This window comes from Podarcis melisellensis (assembly GCF_964234715.1).
Source record: "Podarcis melisellensis genome assembly, chromosome: 7".
Taxonomy (NCBI): domain Eukaryota; kingdom Metazoa; phylum Chordata; class Lepidosauria; order Squamata; family Lacertidae; genus Podarcis; species Podarcis melisellensis.
Genome location: NC_138539.1, coordinates 21088500 through 21111400, shown reverse-complemented (window position 1 = coordinate 21111400; position 22901 = coordinate 21088500). Strand labels below are relative to the sequence as shown.

General features: G+C 41.4%; 1 protein-coding gene across 10 annotated transcripts in view; it reads left to right on the top strand.

The window, feature by feature from the left end:
- Positions 1-21034, top strand: part of ZFPM2 (zinc finger protein, FOG family member 2) — a 462794-nt gene extending 441760 nt beyond the window's left edge. For all 10 annotated transcript variants that reach the window (XM_081918678.1, XM_081918676.1, XM_081918674.1 and 7 more), the window contains 3 exons: positions 14505-14711; positions 15965-16189; positions 17516-21034. In XM_081918678.1, the coding sequence (XP_081774804.1) occupies positions 14505-14711; positions 15965-16189; positions 17516-20013 (2930 nt within the window). In that variant the 3' untranslated portion in view covers positions 20014-21034. The remainder of the gene's footprint in view (positions 1-14504; positions 14712-15964; positions 16190-17515) is intronic.
- The last annotated feature ends 1867 nt before the right edge of the window (positions 21035-22901 follow it).

Sequence of the window (22901 nt, the reverse complement as noted above, 5' to 3'; positions counted from 1 at the left end):
TAAATTATGTATACAAAATGCACATACAGGAGTAAAGTGTGCAAGAAATGTATAAGATTAGTAAAATAATAATAATAATAATAATAATAATAATAATAATAATAATAATAATAATATCATTATAATAGTGGAAATTGCTTTCAAAATTTATAGTAAGAACTGCATATAAAACTACTTTTTGGAGAAATTTGCACTAAAATATTTTTAAAAAATGCCAATTGTTGTAGAAATGTTAGAGAAGTGAAGTTAAGATTAGAAAAAATGAGAAACTTGGGCAACAAAAATTGACATTTTTCTTAATTCAGAAGCGAGACCTGCTGAGTTTAGTGGGCCTTATTTCCAGGTATTTCAAACTATTTATCAGCAAAAGGCACAATTCAACAAAAATAAAGAAAGCCCAATAAAGTTCAGGAGAAAAAACGGAGGTATGCTGTTTACTCCTGTTGGGACTATAAAGTGCTTAACTTTGGACTGTGCCCTGTGTATTTAACACTATTAAAATGCATATCCTTATTCATAGGCATACTGCATTTAAGCATCCCAATAATCATTATGCTAATGGATGTACAATGGCTAGATTTTTTTAAAAAATCTGCCTTCTAACCTGTTTGAATGTCTTTGTCATTGTTACTACTGAATGCACAGAATAAATGTGAAAAAATGTTATAAGCATTGTTACTCATGTCTGTGGAAAATGCACATTCCCTTACAACCACCAGCCTCAGCTGATCCCTGATTGAAACTAATCACAGTGTTACCAGTTTAATTAACTTGTGCTGCTGTCTTGTCCCCATAGAAATAAAGAGTTCTCCTGTTAGCTAGACTTCATTCATAAGATTTCTTGTCAGGAAGCACCAGCGTTTTTCACAACTTAAATGCAAACTGCAGACACATGGCAGGTGTGGTAATAGAACAATATTGTCTAAAACAAATATTTTGTTGGGCAATTTGAAACCAAGTCCCTTTCACTTTAATTTACTTTCCTTCTAAATGTGAGGACAGCACTTTACATCAGCTGAAAGGAACACTAATCAGTTAATATATGGAAACTCAGGAAAAAAGAAGTATTTTGTTTGTGTGGTGTTTAATGAAATCAGCATGTACGATTACAAAAGTGAGAGGGGATTTGTCACTAGAGCAAACATCACTAAATATTACACCTGCGATCCATAATCTGAATTCAAGGTGACTTAATCCCAGTGGCATTAATTCTGCAATCCTTTATCTACTTGCCTAGAAATCAGTCCCACCTTTAAAAAAAATTCATAGGGTTGTTAGTCATTTAGAATTCGAATACTATGGAACAAATGATCCCCCATTCCTCTTGGACTTCTGACTGAGGGAATGCCAAATCATATGATCAATGGATTAAATATTCAGCCAGATAATAAATAAATGCTAAAAATGGAACTTTTTATGATTGGAAAGAAATATACACTGGACCTGTGGGTTAAAGTCTTCTGAAATGTCCAGCTGTTGCTGTTTTTGAAGACAAAGTAGTGAGTTACATGGCCAAGTGCTCAGATTAAATGAAAATGTTTATCCCCTGCTCTCCCCGCAGGCAGGCTTTTCACACTCAGCTGTGAGTAAACTGTGGGGCTTACTTAGGATTCAAGGTGCATGGGTTTGCACTGTTTTGCAAGAAAAATATATCCACCATCCAAACTTCAGTCTACTAATCCAGCCCCACTATCAGCTCAACTCTCTGCATGTCTGCTCAGAAGGTAAAGGTAAAGGGACCCCTGACCATTAGTTCCAGTCGCGGACGACTCTGGGTTTGTGGCGCTCATCTCGCTTTGTTGGCCGAGGGAGCCGGCGTACAGCTTCTGGGTCATGTGGCCAGCAGGACTAAGCTGCTTGTGCTTTCGAACTGCTAGGTTGGCAGGCTCAGGGACCGAGCGACAGGAGCTCACCCCGTTGCTGGGATTCGAACCGCCGACTTTCTGATTGGCAAGCCCTAGGCTCTGTGGTTTAGACCACAGCACCACCCGTGTCCCTGCTCAGAAGAGGGGCCCCAAATCCAACAGGGCTTAGTAAAGTGTTTGAAGGATCGCTGCCTGAATAAAATAGGCAAAAGCTTTTGTTTGACCTGACCTCTTAGCCATGTAACCCAGTAGCCTGTCTTCAAATGTAGTCAGAGCTGGAAATCAGTCCAGAGATCACTAAATGAAATTATACTTTTGACATAAATAAAATAATACATTAGGCCATCTTGAGGAAGGAGGTGGGCACGAGGCCATTAAATCAGGGTCAAAAAATAAATAAATACCCAGCTGCACCACGGATACAGGAAAATAAGATTTTTATCCACCTTGGTTCTTTTTGTAATACTTTAATAACCCCCAGGCTAATATTCCCCCCATTACGACATCGTAGCAGCAACACACCTCTGACACTTTGCTAGCACAGGCTGTTGCCTTAAGCACACTGACTTAAGGGAAAGTCCAGCTGAAAGCCACTGCAACTTACTTCCAAGTAAATGAGTTTAAGGCTGACATGTTATCCTGCTGGAATCTTGAGGCTTGTAGTTGAGATTCATTTTGATTAAATGTGCTAGTAAAGCAAACAAACAAGTAATCAGCCCTGGGATTTTTTATTTTTGTTTAGTACAGAAGGATCTGCAAGAGTGCTTAATTAGACTCTGAAATCTCTCACTTTTATCAACTGTAAGGGCAACAAAGTAAACGTTCAGTGTAGTGTTAAATTAAATAAATAATACCTTCTCTCTCCGTTTTCATACCAGAAGCACTCATGATATGCATAGGATGCCATCTGCAGGCAATCCAGTTATTTTTCTCTCTCCAAATGTTGGTTGTTGTGTTATAAACGGAGAGCATTTCCCCCGATGTTGACTGCTTGAAAGTCCTTGCTAAACTCCGAATATATGCAAATTGATTATAAGGAAAAGAGCAAAAATCACATTATTCTTATTTGCCTATCAATGCAATGTATTATTTTCATTTAACAACTTAATCCTCACACCGTTTCGGGAGTGTTAAAACAAACAAACAAAGCAACTGGTCAGGGAGTAATTTGGGAGATTATATCTCCACCAGTCTACAGACCCCAAACTGTATTTCCAGACATCCTGCAATTTTTGGAAGTTGAAGAAGTTGATGACTTCGTTCTGACAGCTTAACTGCTATTTTTTGTGCGGCTATCAAATGCTTTATCTTTGAAAAGTTAATGTAAGGAGAAATAAGCCCTCCCCTGCACCATCTGGCTGGTTTTGCTGCACATGGGACAAACTGTGTTTTTGGCAGGGATTTGCTCCATGTTGGAGAGCTATAGCACCAGCAAAAGCAAATCATTGATTAATTTATGCTATCAATAAGGCTAGAAAAGAAAAAAGGGGGGAGGGGGAGGAAACCACCTCACTGTCATGCTAAAAAAACATTGCTTCTTTTCAGCACCTCTGTTTCCATATGGATGCCAATTTCCTCCTCACTTTCCCTCCCCCTGTAAAGAAAACTTGAACTTCAGGAAGCATAAATTAAAGGATTTGATGGACACAGGCAGCGTGCTGCACACAGGGTAATAATACCTTGTACAGCTTCAAAGACACACATGTGTACACTTAACAGTTCGTAAAATTCCATTGTGGCTCATCAGAATGAATGGCTGCATTCACACTGTCCCCCCATGGAACAAGAGTTGACCCTTTGAGGTATCTGTTCAAGGCAGAACTGCCTTTACCAATGCTCACTGCCTGCCTGAAATGTCGTACAGAAAGCCTGGAATATAAACTCCTGAAATAATATCCTTGGGACATGAAAAAGAATGAATTATTTGAAGCAGACAGTGCAGGGAATTCTGGATCCTGTATACTTAAGTTCACCAAAATTGTAGCCATGCCGTTTTCCTATTTCTATTACATGGTATTACATTAGGTCGCCAGAAATACATTTAAGTTGTAATATAAAATAGTTGTGAAACAGAAGAGTGAGTTTTGGAACAGAGGGAATAAACAACAACACCCACACAACCCACAAGAAGGATGGGGAGGGAAGGAGATGGCTGTTCACAGGATCAAGGCCAACACAAGCATTTGAAGAGAAGTGTTTGCCTATGGGAGCACCCTTCCTTTAATTAACCTCTTCTGCCCATTATTCCCCCCCTCCTCCTGTCCAAACCTCCTTCCCTTACCTGTTGCTTCCAACCCCGTAAGATTTCACATCCATGTCGTTGAGGCAGACATGTCCTAAGCCCAGGAACCAGCAGAGGGAAAGTTCAATTATTCAAATCCCCATTCAGCCATGAAATCAACTGGGTGACCACGGGCCAATCGCTGTGTCTCAGCTGAACCTATCTCACAGGCCTGTTGTGAAGATAAAATGGAAGCATGTGCATCGCCTTGAGCTCCTTGAAGGGGTGTAAATGAAATGAAATAAATAAATAAAAGATTTTTTTGCCATCCAAAATTTTTGATGATTTGAAATTAATAATAAATATTTGTAGGGAATGAGTCTCATCCACAACTCGGTTGTGCACCGTGGTTCCTGACGCTTGCTATACCTTTCTGACACTACAAAGGAAGGCATGTTTGACATTGGGATGCCTCCTGCCCCAACTGTGCAACACCTGTCAAAACTGCTGTGACTTGTAGATGATTAAAAACAGCTAAGAGATTATTAGACTACCCAAATGTATTTGCGTCAGTGATTTTTTTAAAAAAAACAGATTCAATGGCATTGAAACTGACACATTTTCTTTTTCAGTTTTAAAAGTGGGCAAAACTTTGCAGAGGGCAGTATAGCTTGATTCAGTTTGCCATAAACTTATAGCAGTAGTTTCCCATGCAAAATAGTTTAGTGGCATCCAACTGGAATATATGCATGGCTCAGAGGCAAATATATGGAGAATGCTAACGCAAACAAACAGTCTGAAAAGTGGGAAATTCCTTTTCAGACTTGTCCTTGAAGGCACCTTCTATTAGAACATTCCTGCAGAGTGACTAAAAGAGAAATGTTGATATGATGAGAGGACTACAATGTTGTTGTTTTTCTCCCTTAAGAAGCATGTTTTGTACTCAGGAAATAAATACCATCCAGCAAGGGAAGTTAAGGGTATATACCATAGCACCTATTAGTTATAATCAGATCGGATCGTTGCACGGATTATTCGTAACATGCTGGTATCTTACATAGTTGCTAGAGATTTTCCCCCCGTCTGCTCCTGCATCATGATGAAGAATGGTATTTTAATAGGCAGATGGTAGAGACAATTACAGTTTGGGGCTCAGCTGGGAGTTACGTCAGTTTATTGCAAATTATTAGTTGATAAATGCTTCTGTTTACAAGCAAAGTCTTAAGCAGCTTTATAATCAGTTTATCAGCTGCAGCCTGATTTTTGACAGCTTGCCTGAAGGGGGTATGCAAACACATTTTCCTTGGTCATTTACAAATCCTGCTGACCATGCAGGGATTCAGTAAGGCAGCCCCTGTGCACCTGTAGATTGCTTAGTGTATGCTGTTCATTGTAATAAAGGTTGTTTCAGGAGATGGTGGAGGAAGAATGATGCCAAATCTGCTTGGTGCTGCACAAAATCTGACGAGAGAGGCATCCCTTTCTTCACATCAGAGGCTTATAACTTACAGTTTTAAGTAGAAAACGCCTGATTGGTGCAAAAAAAAGTTTCAATCTAATTAATTCTTGCACAGGAAAGATCTGTGGTGTGCATGGAAACCTCCCATGTTCCTAAGTGCTTCCATGTTTATTTTGATTCCTTTGCTGTCTTTGTTTAAATGCATGGGCCAACCCAAGGGCACAGTTAGTGACGTTTTCCTTCCAGGCATTGTAAAAAATGTATCTCCAATAAGGAAGAGGGCACAGGTGTACAGGTCTCTTGAGAGTCCCATGGACTGCAAGAAGATCAAACCTCTCCATTCTTAAGGAAATCAGCCCTGAGCGCTCACTGGAAGGACAGATCGTGAAGCTGAGGCTCCAATACTTTGGCCACCTCATGAGAAGAGAAGACTCCCTGGAAAAGACTCTGATGTTGGGAAAGATGGAGGGCACTAGGAGAAGGGGATGACAGAAGACAAGATGGTTGGACAGTGTTCTCGAAGCTACTAACATGAGTTCGACCAAACTGCGGGAGGCAGTGGAAGACAGGAGTGCCTGGCGTGCTCTGGTTCATGGGGTCACGAAGAGTCGGACACGACTAAACAACAACACAGGTGTAATGACAAATGTAGACACTTTGGGCACACCTATATAAAAACAATCCAAGTATTTGGTTATCAAAGTGCCTGGAACCTGAGTTCTAAACCCCAGCAGTTGCTATTTAATCCACACTTGCAAGAAATCATGCCAACCCAGCCCAAGGATCTTAAAGACCAACTAAGTTAGTTCTTGGTATGAGCTTTCGTGTGCATGCACACGAAAGCTCATACCAAGAACTAACTTAGTTGGTCTTTAAGGTGCTACTGGAAGGATTTTGTTTTGTTTTGACTATGGCAGACCAACACGGCTACCTATCTGTAACCAGCCCAAGGATGTCATGAAAAACACTTCCTTCAGCATAGTTGTTATATCAGGGGTGGGAAAGCTGTAGCTGCTGGACTACAGTCCCCATGATCTCTAACCATTGGCCACGCTGGCTGGGGCTGATGGGAGTTGGAGTCTAACAACATCTGGAGGGCCAACCCTGAGTTAGATAAATGAAGCTACATCTTCTGACTGTTTGCAGAACAAGGTCACTTAAATCCCAACCAGGAGGCCTAAATTTGGAAGACGTAGGAGGATTTCACCCCTTGAATTCAGCTGCTTAAAAGCAAAGGTTGATATTTGTGCCAAATATTTAATAGTTTTGTAGTCTGGACACTGGTCCTCTAGGAGAGATTTCACACCAGACTTTATTTTATTTTATTTTTACAACCTCCTAATAGAAAGATGTGTATTGACTCCGATTAGCTCAGGATTTGAACTAAGGTCCCAGAAGGAAACCTATAAGCCTCTTAAGATGCACAGAACTTCTAAGAATACGAGTTTAACTATCTCCCCCTGTGGTAAATAAGCTGTGACAGCTCAATCAAGGGGGAAAGGCAAATAAAATTTATCACATTATTTTTTCCCTGCGAATTCTTTATTCCCTTCTTCTGAGCACTGATGTAGTTTATGTCTCTATCTAGTGGAACTTTACATTAATTACTACACTCCAGCACTCACATGAAAGACACAGACTCAAATCCTTATAATCATAAAAGATAGCCTGACAACTAGGTTAGAAGACACGTGGCAAGATACTTTGGTTCCTCTTTAGCGACAGGCAACTTCCACTCATTTTGTCGAGCTGCTTTTCAGTATTATGCACGAAGGGTTTCTGGGCAGTGGTAAGACATACCTTTTTCAACAGGCAACCCTTTGCATCCAAATAAAGAACTTGTAAAATGACAAATACAAGACTTTTGTGTTTTCTTAGCCACGTGCGACAAACAGTTTGAAAAAAATGGATTACTGAATTAATTCTATTCTCTCTCTTCTTGTAAAAAAATCAAGGTCATGATCCAGAGAAGCACATGTGAGAGTTCTGAACATGCCATGGCTGTTTTGTTTACCTTTGCTGAATTGTAGCACCACATGTCATATTGCTGTTCAAACTTGCACCAACCATGTCTATGTGAGTAACACTTGAGATGTTGTTCGGAAGAGTTTCTGTTCCGGAAACAAGCTAAATCCCTGATGGCCTGCGCCCAGTCCCTGGCATGCAAGCAAGCATCTTCCTGGTTTTGAGGCCCAGTGTGCCAGCTTGACTGCCTTGCTACAGACATGAAAACTGGTAGCACAGAAGAGCCCACATCCACACAAAAAATAGGAAAAGGCAGCTTGTTCTCTTAATGTGTGAATGCATGGTTGAGTATTTATAGTGCGAAGAATAAAAATGGAGTTTTTCTACCTCAAAGGTGATCAGCATAGTAAGAGTGCATCCATTCTACAATACTATGTTGCGTGGTCCTTTTCATCTTGCGTCACACATGAGTAGTAATAATATTTCCATTACAGTATACTAATAAATATATTGGATTTGTCATCGGGCATGTGAGAGACAAATGGCGCTGTGCTGGACAGAGCATAATCATACCAGTTTCTACATTGCCTGCCACTAAAAGGTGATAGACTTTGTATATGCAGGAGCTAAGATTAGAGGTTGAGTATCATTTGACAACATCCTTTGATCGTAAACAAGGAAAAATTACTGGGAAATTATGGGATATCATCTCATTAATCCTAATGTAATACAGCAAACCCTCTCCATTAATTTCATAGAAGTGTGAATTTACATGAACTGTTGCTGATATCCTCTATGTGAATGGGCCATTCAGATAAATATATGGAGGAGGGGGGAACAGATGTCCCATGGAATATTTAGGAGGTACATATACAAGTGAAAAATGTTGAGAATTGTTTAGCAACAGGAAAGACTGTTCACAAAATGCCTTTGATTTATTGCTGTGTATGGTGCAGATCCCTATCGGTTTTTTCCTTACATTATTTTATTCAAAAACTTGTATAAACCATGAGTTGGCATGTTGGAGAATACTGAAAAGGCATTAATCAACCCAAATAAACAAGTGCACAGATCTATCTAACAACTGTGAAGTAGTTAATAAATTTTTAAGCAATTTTATTATAGAAAGAAGGTCTAAAAGAGTAGTGCTTAATTATCTGGACTCCTCTGCGCTGGGCTCCCTTTTGATTGTATTAATGAAGCAGCTGGCCCATTGTTTCTCTTTAATTCCTCTATTGTTTTAAGAATATGTCAAAGCTCTTTATTCTTTTATCAGGTACTGTGCAGAAGGAACCACACAATACCTCATATTCCTACTGTATTTGCAAATGCACAAAGAAACCTCCAAAGCATTTTTCAAAAAAGGGGCACACATAATTTATAAGTTCTGTTCCTTGCACTACTCTACTGTCAAGAATTTCAACAGTATTGGATTTGAATTTATTATATTTTTCTCCCTCCTTATTAAACAGTGTGGCTACATATAGATATACACTCTCTGTTAATGTCAAAACCCGGCGATCCGGACTCGCACCTAGTAGGTATTAACTGGGATGTTCTTTGGCACGGGGACATTGTTCTAGCTAGTCGAGAGAAGGCACTCACCTCCCCATGCGAAATATCTGATTGTGGGTTTGTGAATTCCCTTTAAATACTTAAAAAGGCGCGAATGCAAATAAACATATTATTCTCAGGGCTGCTTTTTTTTTAAAAAAAATATTTTTCACAAAATAGAAGCTATTAATTCAGATTGCAGTGAGTCTGGCTGTGCCTGGGTGTCATTTTAAGTCTGTAGACTAATGCAAGTTGTCGATTCAATGAGCTCCGATACTCTTCTGACCCTCCTTCACAAAAACATATGTACACAGGAAATGGACACTTCTGCTTCTACCGCAGTGACAGTCGAAGGCATTAGACGCACAAATTAGAAGCAGAAGGGAGGAGGGAGGAATCTGCATAACTTGGTTGCACAGTAGGCTGTTTGCTGAGAATGAATATCAACCAAACAGAATTTCAAGAGCAACTTTTTCTTGGTAAGCATCTATATATCATCTGCCCACATGGCAAGAGTCCCATTTCAAGTAGCAATAGGGTGGAGTGTGAATTCATACGGTTTGTGCAATAGGGTGGAGTGTGAATTCATACAACCATCAAGACAGAAGAGATCCAGAACTGACTCTGTCTCTAAGATACCCGATTTCCAGGAAAGCGGGTCTGTCTTGTATTTTGCCACTGCCTTTGTCTTAGGAGGAAAGTTAGACTATTTTTAGCAATTCCCCCTGGAATGCCGGTGCTGATAAAAGCAATAGATGGACTAATCGGAAGCCATATGGCACTACTGATTTTGAAGGGAAACTTCCCAACTGGAGACAGCAGGGAATGCTCTTTTAAAAGCAATGACTGTATGCAGTCCTTGCATTTTGGATTACTCTTAAAGCAAGCAAATAGTATCAAAATTGCAAATACAGGTGAATTGTTTCAATAAATTATCTGTAGGAATTAATTGCAAATGAGGGAGGAGGCATTGTCGGAATAGGTTCTTGTTTTTATTTGTAACCATGTTTGCTACATCATCCTTGTCAGTTACAGTGACTGCAAACAGAATACAGTGGTACCTCGGGTTAAGCACTTAACTCGTTCCGGAGGTCCGTACTTAACCTGAAATTGTTCTTAACCTCAAGCACCACTTTAGCTAATGGGGCCTCCTGCTGCTGCTGCGCCGCCGGAGCACAATTTCTGTTCCCATCCTGAAGCAAAGTTCTTAACCTGAAGCACTCTTTCTGGGTTAGCGGAGTCTGTAACCTGAAGCGTATGTAACTCGAGGTACCACTGTACTTCTGGTCCGTACTTTATTCCACACACAGTTTTGCATGTGCTACTGTGCAAGCAGCCTTCCTTGTGGAGTCCAGTGTTGGGGACAGCCTTGCGTGATGGTTGTACAGGCAAGATGGCCCCAGCGTAGATTTCACGGGGGAAACCTTTTCTTGTGCAAAATGCACCTCCCATCCCTGTAAGAGAAGCCTCTGAATTAGGCACAAGATGTGAAAATGAGGACCAATGAGTACATCTTATCTGCCAGTTTAGACAATGAACCCTGAAATGACAATCCTTTTGTGTTTTGTCATGTAGTTGCACCCCTTTGAACTGTGCTGCATCACAAAGGTTGGAACTGCTGCAGAACTGTGTAGTGTTGCTTCACACAAACCACTAGTCACATGGAGCTATGCCCATAACTTGCAGTTCAAGAAGCAACCAGGCCGCCGTGTAAACTAAGCTGTCCTTTTCTAACGTGTTTTGGATCAGAATGTGCATATTTCTCTATCTCTTGAGTAAGGGTTTCATTGCTTCCATTTCCCACATCTATATATTATGCTGAGCCAGGTTCCTATTTTGAAGAGCTCAGGTATAGTTCTGTGGTTTACAGCTCTCTCCCGCTTGCGTTTTCTTGTTACCAAAAAAAGAAATCTGCATCAATCATAGTGCATCTCATAGATTGTTTTGTTTTTTTGTAGTGCATTGTATAGTTATTAACCAGAGTTTTTGCCATTTTGAGGAGCCATGGATTTCAGCTAGCAGGGGTGAAGTTATGTGCTTTTACATGAGATACATTTTTCTTATACAGTACCTTATAGGTAAGGCCATACAATATAATCGAACCTTTGTCAGTGTTATAGCCTAGTAACTGTTAGACTATTGAATGGTTCCAGTTGACAGGGAGTGCTTCTTTTGTTTATCATGTTTGCAAATGATGGGATCTTTTCCAATGGACTTGTTTTAATCTTAATTAGAGTTTATCGGCAAAAGTCTGCATGACATTCTGCAGGCACCAATTCCATAAATAATAAAAAAAAGAATGTGGAAACATTGGCAAGATTCAGCGATATTTAAGGCAACTGATTATTGTAACAGAAGCATGAATTTCCATTATAAAAAAAAATCAAATTTGAACCGTGACTCTGTTCTTTACTTTCAGAATTTACAGCGCAAATTTGCTGCAGCTCTGACAGCAATTACGAGGGTCGTTTAAAAGCTTCCTGTTAGGAACCAGATCTGTTTCCACAAGAGCCCAGCTCATAAACATTACAGAAAACAGGCAGGCTGGGCCACCTTTTGTACAGATTTTTTAAAAAGTTGTTTATTCTGAAAAGGTGGTAGTCGCACCGGTGGAACACCAAAGGGGTAAAAAAAAAGAGTGGGAGGAGGAGAGAAGAATGGTATCCAAATATAGCACTTCCATGTGATGCAAACTGAATTAATTACTGCCTCAAGTTTGCCAGTGCCTACTCTGAGATCATGCCCTTTGAAGCAATAAAAGCAGCAGCTGTTTCTTCCCCACACTCCATTCCACCTGTTCCTTCCCCACCCTCATTTCCCACTTGATGACTAAAGCAGAAATACAGGAGGGGCACAAGTGTGTGTATGGGGGGGGGCAGGAAGAGAACCTATAGAATAAGAATCAGAGTTGCTGCTTCCTATCTCATTGTTTCAGATTGTTTAAATGCACAGGAGATGCGATCTCAGGTGCCAACCCCAGCCTTGATGCCTGGTTTTCGAAATAATGACAAAATGCTGGGCAGATGGAAAGCACCAAATAAAAGAAGGATCCTAACTCAAGGAGGGTGGAATTATGTTGTGGACTGCTCTGTGGGCATAGGGCAGCGTACAAATTTAATATAAACAAATAAACCCAAGTCATAGGTAGGTCCTCGATGATTCTATGAAGCACCCAGAACAGTATGTCGAATTGTAGCTCCATACAGACCATCACTGAGCAGCCAGGCAAGAAAACATACCACAAAAGAGGTATACAGGAACCTCCTATTGTCTATCGTGTGTGTGTGTGTGGTCTTTTGATTAAAACCAAAAATTGAAAATAAACTGAAAATTCACACTGTGACGGAGCGTTCAGCCTGTGTTAGCACTGGTGTATAGCCTTTCTCTTGAGACCCGGAGTTGTACCACTTGATGAAATTCTTCACCAACAGTATAAACTGCTTAGCATCAATATGGAAACATAACTTATTTTAGGGGAATAATTTGAAAACTTAACACCCGCGCTGTAAATGTTCAGGGCTTCATAGAGCATGTTTTTGTCCTTATTCAGGGTTGTGTGTATTCTGTACATGAAAGAAACATAATAATTCAGCAATTACAGTAAATGATTCGAAGTAACTAAATTGTCAGCATCTTCTTATTCTGCATTATTTTTTCTGCTTTCAAGACTTCCCTAAGAATTTGGCTCCCCACCCCACCACCCCCAGCAATAAATTGCCACTGTGAAAGTAGCTTTTGGTACTTGGAGTGCTCGAAATCTTTGGATTATAATGGCCATAATACATTTGGTTCCAGTAGTTGTGGCCAAATCCTGCTGCATTCCTAGCAAAGAGTGAATGTGAAAAAACTTTTCCCTGCTTTGAAACTTCTGCATCACTTTGTGGTCTAGGAGCCCTGCCTTGGTTTCCCCCTCTCAAACATATTGTGAGTGATGCTGTTTTGTTTTCTCATCTTTGAAAGCTAATAGGACTGGATTAATTAATTGTCCAAGATTCCTCCAAAACAATGTCCTAATTCTTCTATTTAGCTGTTGCATATCATACACTGTTGTTATCTCTTCCACCAGATTTTTGCAACAAGTTGTTTTAAAACTGTAATCTCTTTGAGGAAGGGGGGGATGAAGTGTAGTTGAAAAGGCAGTTATGCTGAAAGATAAACACAGCAATATTACTTATCAAAATGGGTACCCAGTTGTGTTTGTGTGTGTGTGTGTGCCTTTTTGCTTGCCTAATTAATACAGCATATAGCTTTTGCTATATATACAAAACCTATAACAGAAAAAGCTTTATAACATGTAAAGTATGTGACATTATTTTAGCCATAACTGTACTGGATATGTATCTAGGCCTGAGAGTAGAGATAACACAAATATAAGTGCTCTGCCTGTCTAAACATGTTAAATAAATGAGCATTCACTATCACATTCAAATACATTAGTGCATTACTTGCATAGTTAATTTTCTTTTTAATGCTTTCCCCACGTGACACTTGCAGCACAGAGCTATAGTATATCTCACTCTTTGAAGAAAGTTTTCCTTTTAAGCCAAGCTCCGCTGTTTGAATAGGGCTTTATGAAACACATCTTTGGCATATCTGAACAGGAAGTTCAGTGGGCACTGGGACAGCCAATGCAATGATGCATGTATATCATTGCATAAAGGATTCCCCCTGGAGACAGATGGCAGCAAATCCCAGCAAGCATTAAAAATGACTTTATGAGGGTATCTGAACCATGTTTTGCATTGGGGCATTATTTGTTTGCTTATGGATAGTCCCTTGGAATGCACAAATATTTTACTTAATACATGCGTATACAGATAGTAATATGGTTTGTGGAATGGAGAGGAAGTTGAACAAAAAGTCCGGCTGGATAGCAACCAATGAAAGCAAATATATATCTATACTCAAAACAAAAAAAATTCCTTCCAGTAGCACCTTAAAGACCAACTAAGTTAGTTCTTGGTAAGAGCTTTCGTGTGCATGCACACTTCTTCTGTGAATCCATTTCGTGTGCATGCACATGAAAGCTCATACCAAGAACTAACTTAGTTGGTCTTTAAGGTGCTACTGGAAGGAATTTTTTTTGTTTTGACTATGGCAGACCAACACGGCTACCTATCTGTAAATATATCTATACTGACGTTCTAGGAATGTCCACTGCCTAGTGTTGCGTTTGAGACAATGGATTGCAGAAGAGTTAAAGAGGTGTTGCCTACCATTCATTTGCGGTATCGCTTGTGCAGCTTCTGGCGATGTTTTCAGCATGGCTGCCTCAAAGCAGGGCACAACACTCCCGTATAAAAACAGAAAGAGAGCCTTAAAGGCAACGGGTTTCCATCTTTCCCCAGCAAAATGCAGCTCCCCTAAGCAGAACACGGTGCTGCACAATATAATGTTTGCCCGTTAAGCATTTCTGTCTTTGTGTATGTTTTCTGCACAGGAGGCCAGCTTTGGTGCACGACGACAAAAGCCATTGCCGAGGGTGAAGAGCTCATTGCCTTCGTTGTGGATTTTGACTCAAGGCTACAAGCTGCCAGTCAGATGACTCTTACCGAGGGGATGTATCCTGCTCGCTTGTTGGACTCGATACAATTGCTCCCTCAACAAGCCGCTATGGCATCCATTTTGCCTACAGCTATTGTCAACAGTGAGTGCACTAGTCCAATTTATATCTAAACCATTATTTAAACATTGCGATATTCTTACCACATCACATTAACAACACCTATCTGTTGGGCTTAGGATTTCTCTGCATTCACCAGCATAGGCTTTCAAGCCAGGAAAAACCACAGATTACCAGGTTCCTAGACCATGGGTAGCCAACGTGGTGCCATTTTTCTGGATGCCAACTCCCATCAGCCTCAGCCAGCATAGTCAAGAATGATGGGAGTTGGAGTCCAGTAACATCTAGAGGGCACACCATTGGCTACCACTGTCCTAAGCTGTATTTTTGCAGATGAGACTGCAGAATCATCTGCCCCGGAAAAAATGTGACATTCCATTTTTTCTTGTGAGAGAACAGCAGCCAAAATGGCTGCCACGATCTCATGCAATTTCAGACTCCACTTTTGGGGGGCTTGGCACAAAAAACCCCTCGCATTTTGAGGTGCCACACAAGATCACTGCCCCCCAAATGTGCTTTTTTGGGGCTGTGATCTTGTGTGGGTCACATGACTCCCCTGGGAGTGTGGACCCAGAAGATGGCATCCTGGATTTGGGCCGCATCGTGCTGGCAGGTACGCTTTATGATTGAATGCTCCCCCAAATAAATCACTCCCTCTGCTTAGAAAACCAGATATCGGTGAAAGGATCTTGGCTTAGCCTTTTCCTTGGCATGCTAGGTTTGTGTATGTGTTAAGTTCCTGTTTTTAATCTTTGACCCCCTCCCGTCAATGGAGGATTAAGTTCTTCAACTAAATTCTACCGTTCTCACAGCCAATGACCTGTTTGTTTGTTTGTTTCCTTGGGAAAAACTTTACACAATATTTTCTGATTGAGGTTCCACTTGAATGGTTCCCTAATCTGGCTACCAGGGGAGAGGGAAAGAAAATACATGAATGTATAATACACACAGGCTGCGTACCTGTTTTCTTGACTCCAACTGCAGAGAACATGAAAGATAATTGTTAGATAAGTGAGCCGTGTATATTTCGTATTGATGCCCAGACCCAGAATTTACAACGAAACAAAAGAGGGGGTGAGGAATTACTTCTCGCACCTGGTTTCTTTTGAGCTGTTATGTGTTGTTTATTAATCATGCACTATGCTGCCACCCTGCTGTTAAATGGGTACTTTTAAAATAAGAAGATCAGGCAGCTTAAACTTGTTGGACTAAGGCTTGTCGGCAGGAGTAAACTATGGCTTACTCACACCTGGTTTGTTTTCCCCCCTCCCTTGTAGAGGACATATTCCCCTGCAAATCTTGTGGCATTTGGTATCGGAGCGAGAGAAATCTGCAGGCTCACCTCATGTACTACTGCAGCGGGAGGCAACGAGAAGGAGCTCAGCTTTCGGAGGAGAATGACGACAGCGTTCAGCAGATATCCAGCATCTGCCCTTTTCCACAGTGCACCAAAAGCTTCTCTAACGCAAGGGCCCTGGAAATTCATCTGAATTCTCACAGTGGTAAGTGAAATATTTGCTCCACTGGAGTCAGCTTTCCTTAAGACATTTCAAACTTAATTCTTTTTTTCCTCCTTTTTAGCAACGTGCCCATGAGAAGTTGTAAAAAAGGTGAAGCCACAAGCACTCAACTCAGTGATTACTGGCTTATGCTGCAGTAATCACCTGTTCTGTTTAAGATATTAAAGTATCACAACTGTCCTACCTTTTTCTGAACTAAATGGGAAGATCAGACGAGGCAAAAGCCATTCATGATATGACGGATGCTTGTTAGGTGATATGAATGTCAGAACTTAAGCCTTAACTAAATGGTAGTCCTGGGACTGGTGCTGTCATTGAGATAAGCTGTTTGCATAGCATCATGCTATTATCCCCATAAGGCTGATAAAGGTGGGGTCGGACCTTGCCTTGAAGACTGCCAGGCTTAGAGTCTGGGATGACGGGAAGAGGGTCTCAAAAGTCCATGCTGAATGTCCTTTGTCCTGGTGTGACTCATGGTCACAGAATGTCCCAATGGCCAGCCACCACATAGTGTTCTGTACTGACCAGCATGTGGGTGATTGGGAATGGGTAATTTATGTGGTCCACGTGTTATGGCCAAATAATTTTCTACTCAGGTTTAGGCTTTCATCTGCTGCTTCTCTCTGCTGTTGGGGTGGTGGACATATCAGGATTGTGAGCCCCTGGGTGACGGGGTGTATGTGATGGAATTTAAGGGATTCATCATAAGAGTCCTTGGGTAGCTTTCTGTTGGCATGGCCAACACCTCTCTTGAAACCCTAATTGGTTTATATGATACAGACATGGCTTGGGTGGTTGCCATGATTGCTCTCAAGCTTTCTCCCACAAGACACAGCCTGTTCATCTTATTGGGGGCAATAACGCAGCCTGAATGCAGGTAGTGGAAAACCCTGTGCGAATCTGGCCAAATATAGGTAAAAGTTCAGCTTCAAGAATGTCCTGTGGTTGTGATGGCAGTAAAGGAAAGATATCCACTGAGTGCCATCTAGCAATGCTCTTCTGGGTGCTCTTCTGCCTTATTCAGCCTGGCTAGCAGAAAGGGCCCATGGGTAACCTGCTATGACTAGCTTAGTAAGCACTCACTAAGACACTCACATCTCATTCATATCTATCTGTCTGTCTATCTATCCACACACACACACACTTTTGTAACTGCCCTGGGAATGTGAAGTGTGCATTATAAAATTCAGAAGTAAGCTTATAAGGATTAGTAATTGCTTTCTGTTAAATATATTCTGGCGGACAAAAGATTCAAATTAACTTGTTGGTTTTTTGTGTGTGTGTTTTTTGTTCTTACCCCTTTTGCAGGAGTAAAAATGGAAGAATTTCTTCCCTCCGGTTCTAGCCTGAAATGTACAGTTTGCAACTACACCGCAGACTCCGTGATTAACTTCCATCAGCACCTGTTCTCACATCTCACTCAAGCTGCCTTTCGATGCACACACTGCCATTTTGGCTTCCAAACTCAGAGGGAGCTGCAGCAGCACCAAGATCTACATGTCTCTGGCAACAAACTTCAGAGAGAAAGTGATACTGAACACTCTCCAAGTGGCAACGAAGAGACTTTGCAGGCAACTACAGATCTGCTGAACAGGAATGACGGCTCCCAAAGCCAAAAGACAATGCAGACAAAGGATGCAAGTTCTGACACCGAGCTCGACAAATGTGAAAAAAAGACTCCCCTTTTCCTTCCAAATCAGAGGCCAGAAACACAGCCTGTCACAAATAAGCAAAGCTTTTCCTACACAAAAATAAAATCAGAGCCATCTAGCCCAAGGCTTGCGTCCTCCCCAGTCCAGCCTAACATGGGTCCTTCTTTTCCAATGGGACCTTTTCTTTCTCAGTTCGCTTTCCCCCAGGACATCACCGTTGTTCCTCAGGCCTCTGAGATCTTAGCCAAAATGTCCGAGTTGGTCCACCGAAGACTGAGGCACGGAAGTAACAATTATCCCCCCGTCATTTACAGTCCGCTCATGCCAAAAGGAGCTACCTGTTTTGAGTGCAACATAACATTCAACAACCTGGACAACTACTTAGTGCACAAAAAGCATTACTGCAGCAGTCGATGGCAGCAAATGGCAAAGTCGCCAGATTTTGGCAGTGTTTCGGAAAAAATGCCAGAGGCTGTGAGCCCCAACAACGGTCAAAATTCTATCAACATTTTGAGTAGTACGCCTCACACTTCAGACGCAGAGAATCAGCTCCTTCAGGCTTCCTGCATCAACTCCTCCACTGTATTAGACATGATTGGGCCAAACAATAAGGGGCATGAAAAGGACTTCTCCTCACAGGTGAAAAAGCTGGCTAGTGCTGCCAACAGTGATGAGAAAATGAACGGGAAACCTTCCGATAGCAAGAACTCAACGACCACTCCTTTAATTGAAGGAGAAAGTGATCCCAACAAAACCACATGCGAAGCTTGCAATATTACCTTCAGTAGGCATGAAACATATATGGTCCACAAGCAGTATTATTGTGCCACACGTCACGATCCTCCCTTGAAAAGGTCTGCTTCCAACAAAGTGCCTGCCATGCAGAGGACGATGCGCACACGCAAGCGAAGGAAGATGTATGAGATGTGCCTGCCGGAACAAGAGCAGAGGCCACAGCTGGTCCAACAGCGTTTTCTTGAAGTGGCTAATCTCCCCAACCCATGCACATCTTCTCAAGAGCCGACAGATGGCCTTGGCGAGTGCTACCACCCACGCTGCGATATCTTTCCAGGAATAGTCTCAAAGCACTTAGAAACATCGCTGTCCATCAACAAATGCATCCCGGCCTCAAAGTGCGACACGCCACATTCCACCGTTTCTTGCTTGGAGATGGACGTACCTATCGATCTCAGCAAAAAATGCTTGTCCCAGTCTGATAGGACATCTGCTTCCCCCAAAAGGTTGCTGGACTACCACGAATGCACAGTATGCAAGATCAGTTTTAACAAGGTAGAGAATTACCTGGCGCATAAGCAGAATTTCTGCCCCGTCACCGTGCATCAGCGTAACGAAATGGGGCAGCTTGACGGCAAAGTGTTTCAAAACCCAGAAAGCGAACGGAACAGCCCCGAGGTCAGTTACGAACGGAGCATAATCAAATGTGAGAAAAACGGGAGCTCGAAACAGCCTTCTCCCAACGGAAACTTGTTTTCTACGCACTTAGCAACTCTTCAAGGACTTAAGGTCTTCAGTGAAGCTGCCCAGCTCATTGCTACAAAGGAAGAAAACAAACATTTGTTTCTTCCACAATGCCTTTATCCAGGAGCAATAAAGAAAGCTAAAGGAGCAGACCAGCTTTCTCCATATTATGGAATAAAGCCAAGTGATTACATTTCTAGTTCCCTTGCCGTTCACAACAACGATGCAGATCAAAGTACCAATGCAGAGGGTGATTCCCTGAAGGGCCAGACCCCCTCCAATGGGTGCCCAGTCCAGAAGAAAGAGTCTCTGCCGTTGCTGCCAAAAAACAGAGGCATGGTTATAGTGAACGGCGGACTGAAACAGGAGGAAAGGCCTGCGGCAAACCCTCAGCAGGAGAACATTTCCCAGAATACCCAGCAGCATGAAGATGGGCACAAATCTCCATCTTGGGCCTCTGATAACGTTTTAGCTGCCAATGAAAACGTCTCTCCAACCATTCCTGCAGCAGAAGAACAGTTGTCTAGTATAGCAAAAGGCGTGAATGGGTCCACTCCGGCACCCACCAGTGGAAAGTATTGCCGCCTGTGTGATATCCAATTCAACAACCTATCAAACTTTATAACTCATAAGAAGTTTTATTGCTCGTCACACGCAGCAGAACACGTCAAATGAAAGCATTTGGCCCCACCTTTGGTACCTGTGTTTAGCATATTGTTCCATACGAGTCTGAAAGAGAGCTGTTTGTATTACTTCTGGACAATCAGGCTTTAATTCATCATTGCTGAGTTAAAGACTTTAAAGGTGTACTTCCATTACAGTCCATTAGTAAAGTGTATTCTTGGTGCCATTTTCAAAACAATTAATTTATTTTACCAGCAGTATTCATAGCTGTAGTTTATTTTTTATTTAAAAAGAAACAACAACAACTTTATATTAAAGTCATTTGTAATGTTATTGTATAGTTATTGTGTAGCACATATGGTTTGCACTGTATAGTAGATTTTAAAGAAAATAGTCACAAACTATACGGAAAAGCATTTTAGAAATAGCTTCAAAAGCACCTGTGTATCCTGATTTTTTCCCCCTTATATGCTATTGCAGATATATGTAGATGCTAAAATATAACTTGCAAAACGTTTCAACTATGCTGTAAAGTTCGCCTTAAAATTTCAATTTCAATTTTTTTTATTAAAAAGAAGAATTTGGCTCAATTTGCACTTTATATTTTAGCAGATACAGTACCTTAGTCACTAGGCTTTGCATTTGTATGTAGCAGTATGTTTCTGTCTACTTTCTTAACCCGAAACGTCCGTTAAAACGAAGATGGCAATTTCCCCCCTTGTATAGTACTTGTATTTTCTTTTGCTGATGCATCTCTGTCTCGATTTTTAAACCTTTGCTGTTAAATGCAATACTTTATAAAGAATGAACAAAAATTACTGGAAGCAGTATTGTAAGTAATGAGGTCATATCTATCAGTTTTATCTTTTGAAAGGCACAGTCAAAATGAAAACCTTAACTCAATGCTGCAAGTATGAATCTAATTCATTTATAAGATATATTTAAATATAAAAGTAGCAATACTGCAACTGGTGATCACAGAGATAATGTTCTACTTCTGATAGAAATAATTTCTCAACAAATGTTGTTACTATGCATGTATATGGATGGAATAAAATTCCACATCATCGGACTGTTCTGGCAGTAATTCATTCATTTGCAAGGGCTTCTTGGTATATTCATGGGGGTGGGGGTGGAATGTACCAACACAACACATTTGATTGTAGAGGGTCTATGTCCCATGACAGTATCCCATCAAACAACATATAAGGAGGGGGATGAGCAATCTAATGCTGTTCAGGAAAGGAGTATTTCTGGTCCCAGTCACTTAAGCCACGTAATTCACTCAGTGAGTGGTGGACCCCAGGAAATACTCATCTCCCTGAATTGAGTTCCGTTCTCACCAAGGCACACTGAAAGGGTTGTGACACATATACTTGAAGTCAACATGGAACTTCAGTATATCACTGAAAACAGACATAAATAGTGTGCTGGGAACATAGGAAGTTGTCTTATACAAAGTTACACCTTTAGCCAACCTAGCTCAGTTCTGCCCATGCTAGTTCACAGTGGCTTCCCAGCATTTTAAGGAAGCACGTTTCCCCCCAGCCCTACCTAGAGATGCTGGAGATTGAATCGAGAACCTTCTGCATGCAAGACAGCTGGTCTACCAGTGAGCTACAGGTCCTCCCCCCTAATTTGCATCAGCTTGCTTTTGTACCACCTTGCTAAAGCCCAATCCGTGCAAAGCTCAGCAGGTGCACTGAGCACCCACAAACCCAGGAGCACACACCTGTCGGATCTAGAACTCAGCTCAAACTCAGTCAAGGGGTTAATAATGAAATAGGTGGCATAAGCACCATAACCTTAGCAAATTACACACCAATAATTTTCCAGTTTCATTATTGTGGGGAGCAGAGGTGGGAAACCTGACTCCCTCCAGATGTGCCTGGGCTGCAACTGCCACTATCCTGACCATGGGCCATGCTGGCTGCAGCCAATGGGAATTGGAGTCCAGCAACATGTGGGCCACAGTTGAAGCCTTGGGATCTATGACCACTCTTTCCTCTCCTCAGACCTCAGTAAACTGTTCAATTTATTCCATCCTAGACCAGTTTCTTGAATTCTAAGTGTAGCCATCACACACCTTGAAATGGTGACTGCTAACCCAATTTGGATTAACCTAGAAATGGTTTATGGTATTCAAGCCTTTAATAGGCAGCTTCTTTACAGTTTAGGACCACAAAATGGGGCACCGCCATGTACGGAACTTTGTGTATGGCTTTAAAAACCTCCTACGGAAATACGGGTGAATTTGCGGAGTTTATCTAAGAAACAAAACAAAACCATGCGACAACCCTACATTCACAAGGTTCAGTTATATAATGTTACAGCTGGAAGGATAATGGGGAAAATGTAGATCCGAATCTATCAGTAGATCATTGGAGTGATTTGTAGTAAGATTAGCAAGCATTCCGACACCTTTTTTTTAAATAGACCTAGTCCTTCACCTGTTCAGATTAAACTGCTGAAATGAAGAATTTGGGATACCAAGATCAAATTTTTGTGTGGAAGGACTATAAGATCTGTTCAGTTCTGGTAATCAGAACAACTTCCTCCATTCTTCACTGGGCATGAATTTTGCACTAGGCTCTGGTGGGTAGGTCCTGGAGATCTAATAAAAAACCAAAGCAGATTCTGCAGGCCTGAAGTCTGCCCACCTTGTATCATTCCACCTTCCTGGACTGAGATATGAGCCACAGGAACCTGAACCTCAATACAGGAGACTCTGTTATTTGAATTACAGGATACCATCAGACATAAACAGAGGGCAGGAGCAGGTATGGGGTAACCTGCCAATGATGCTTAAAGGACAAGGAATTGGATTTGTGAAATATGAGCAGGTGTTCCAGGTACAAAAACCATGCATTGGAGGGAAAACTAAAAGAAGCCCATTGTTTCTTTGCGGAAAAATTGTTTCAGCCTCTCAACAATCTGGC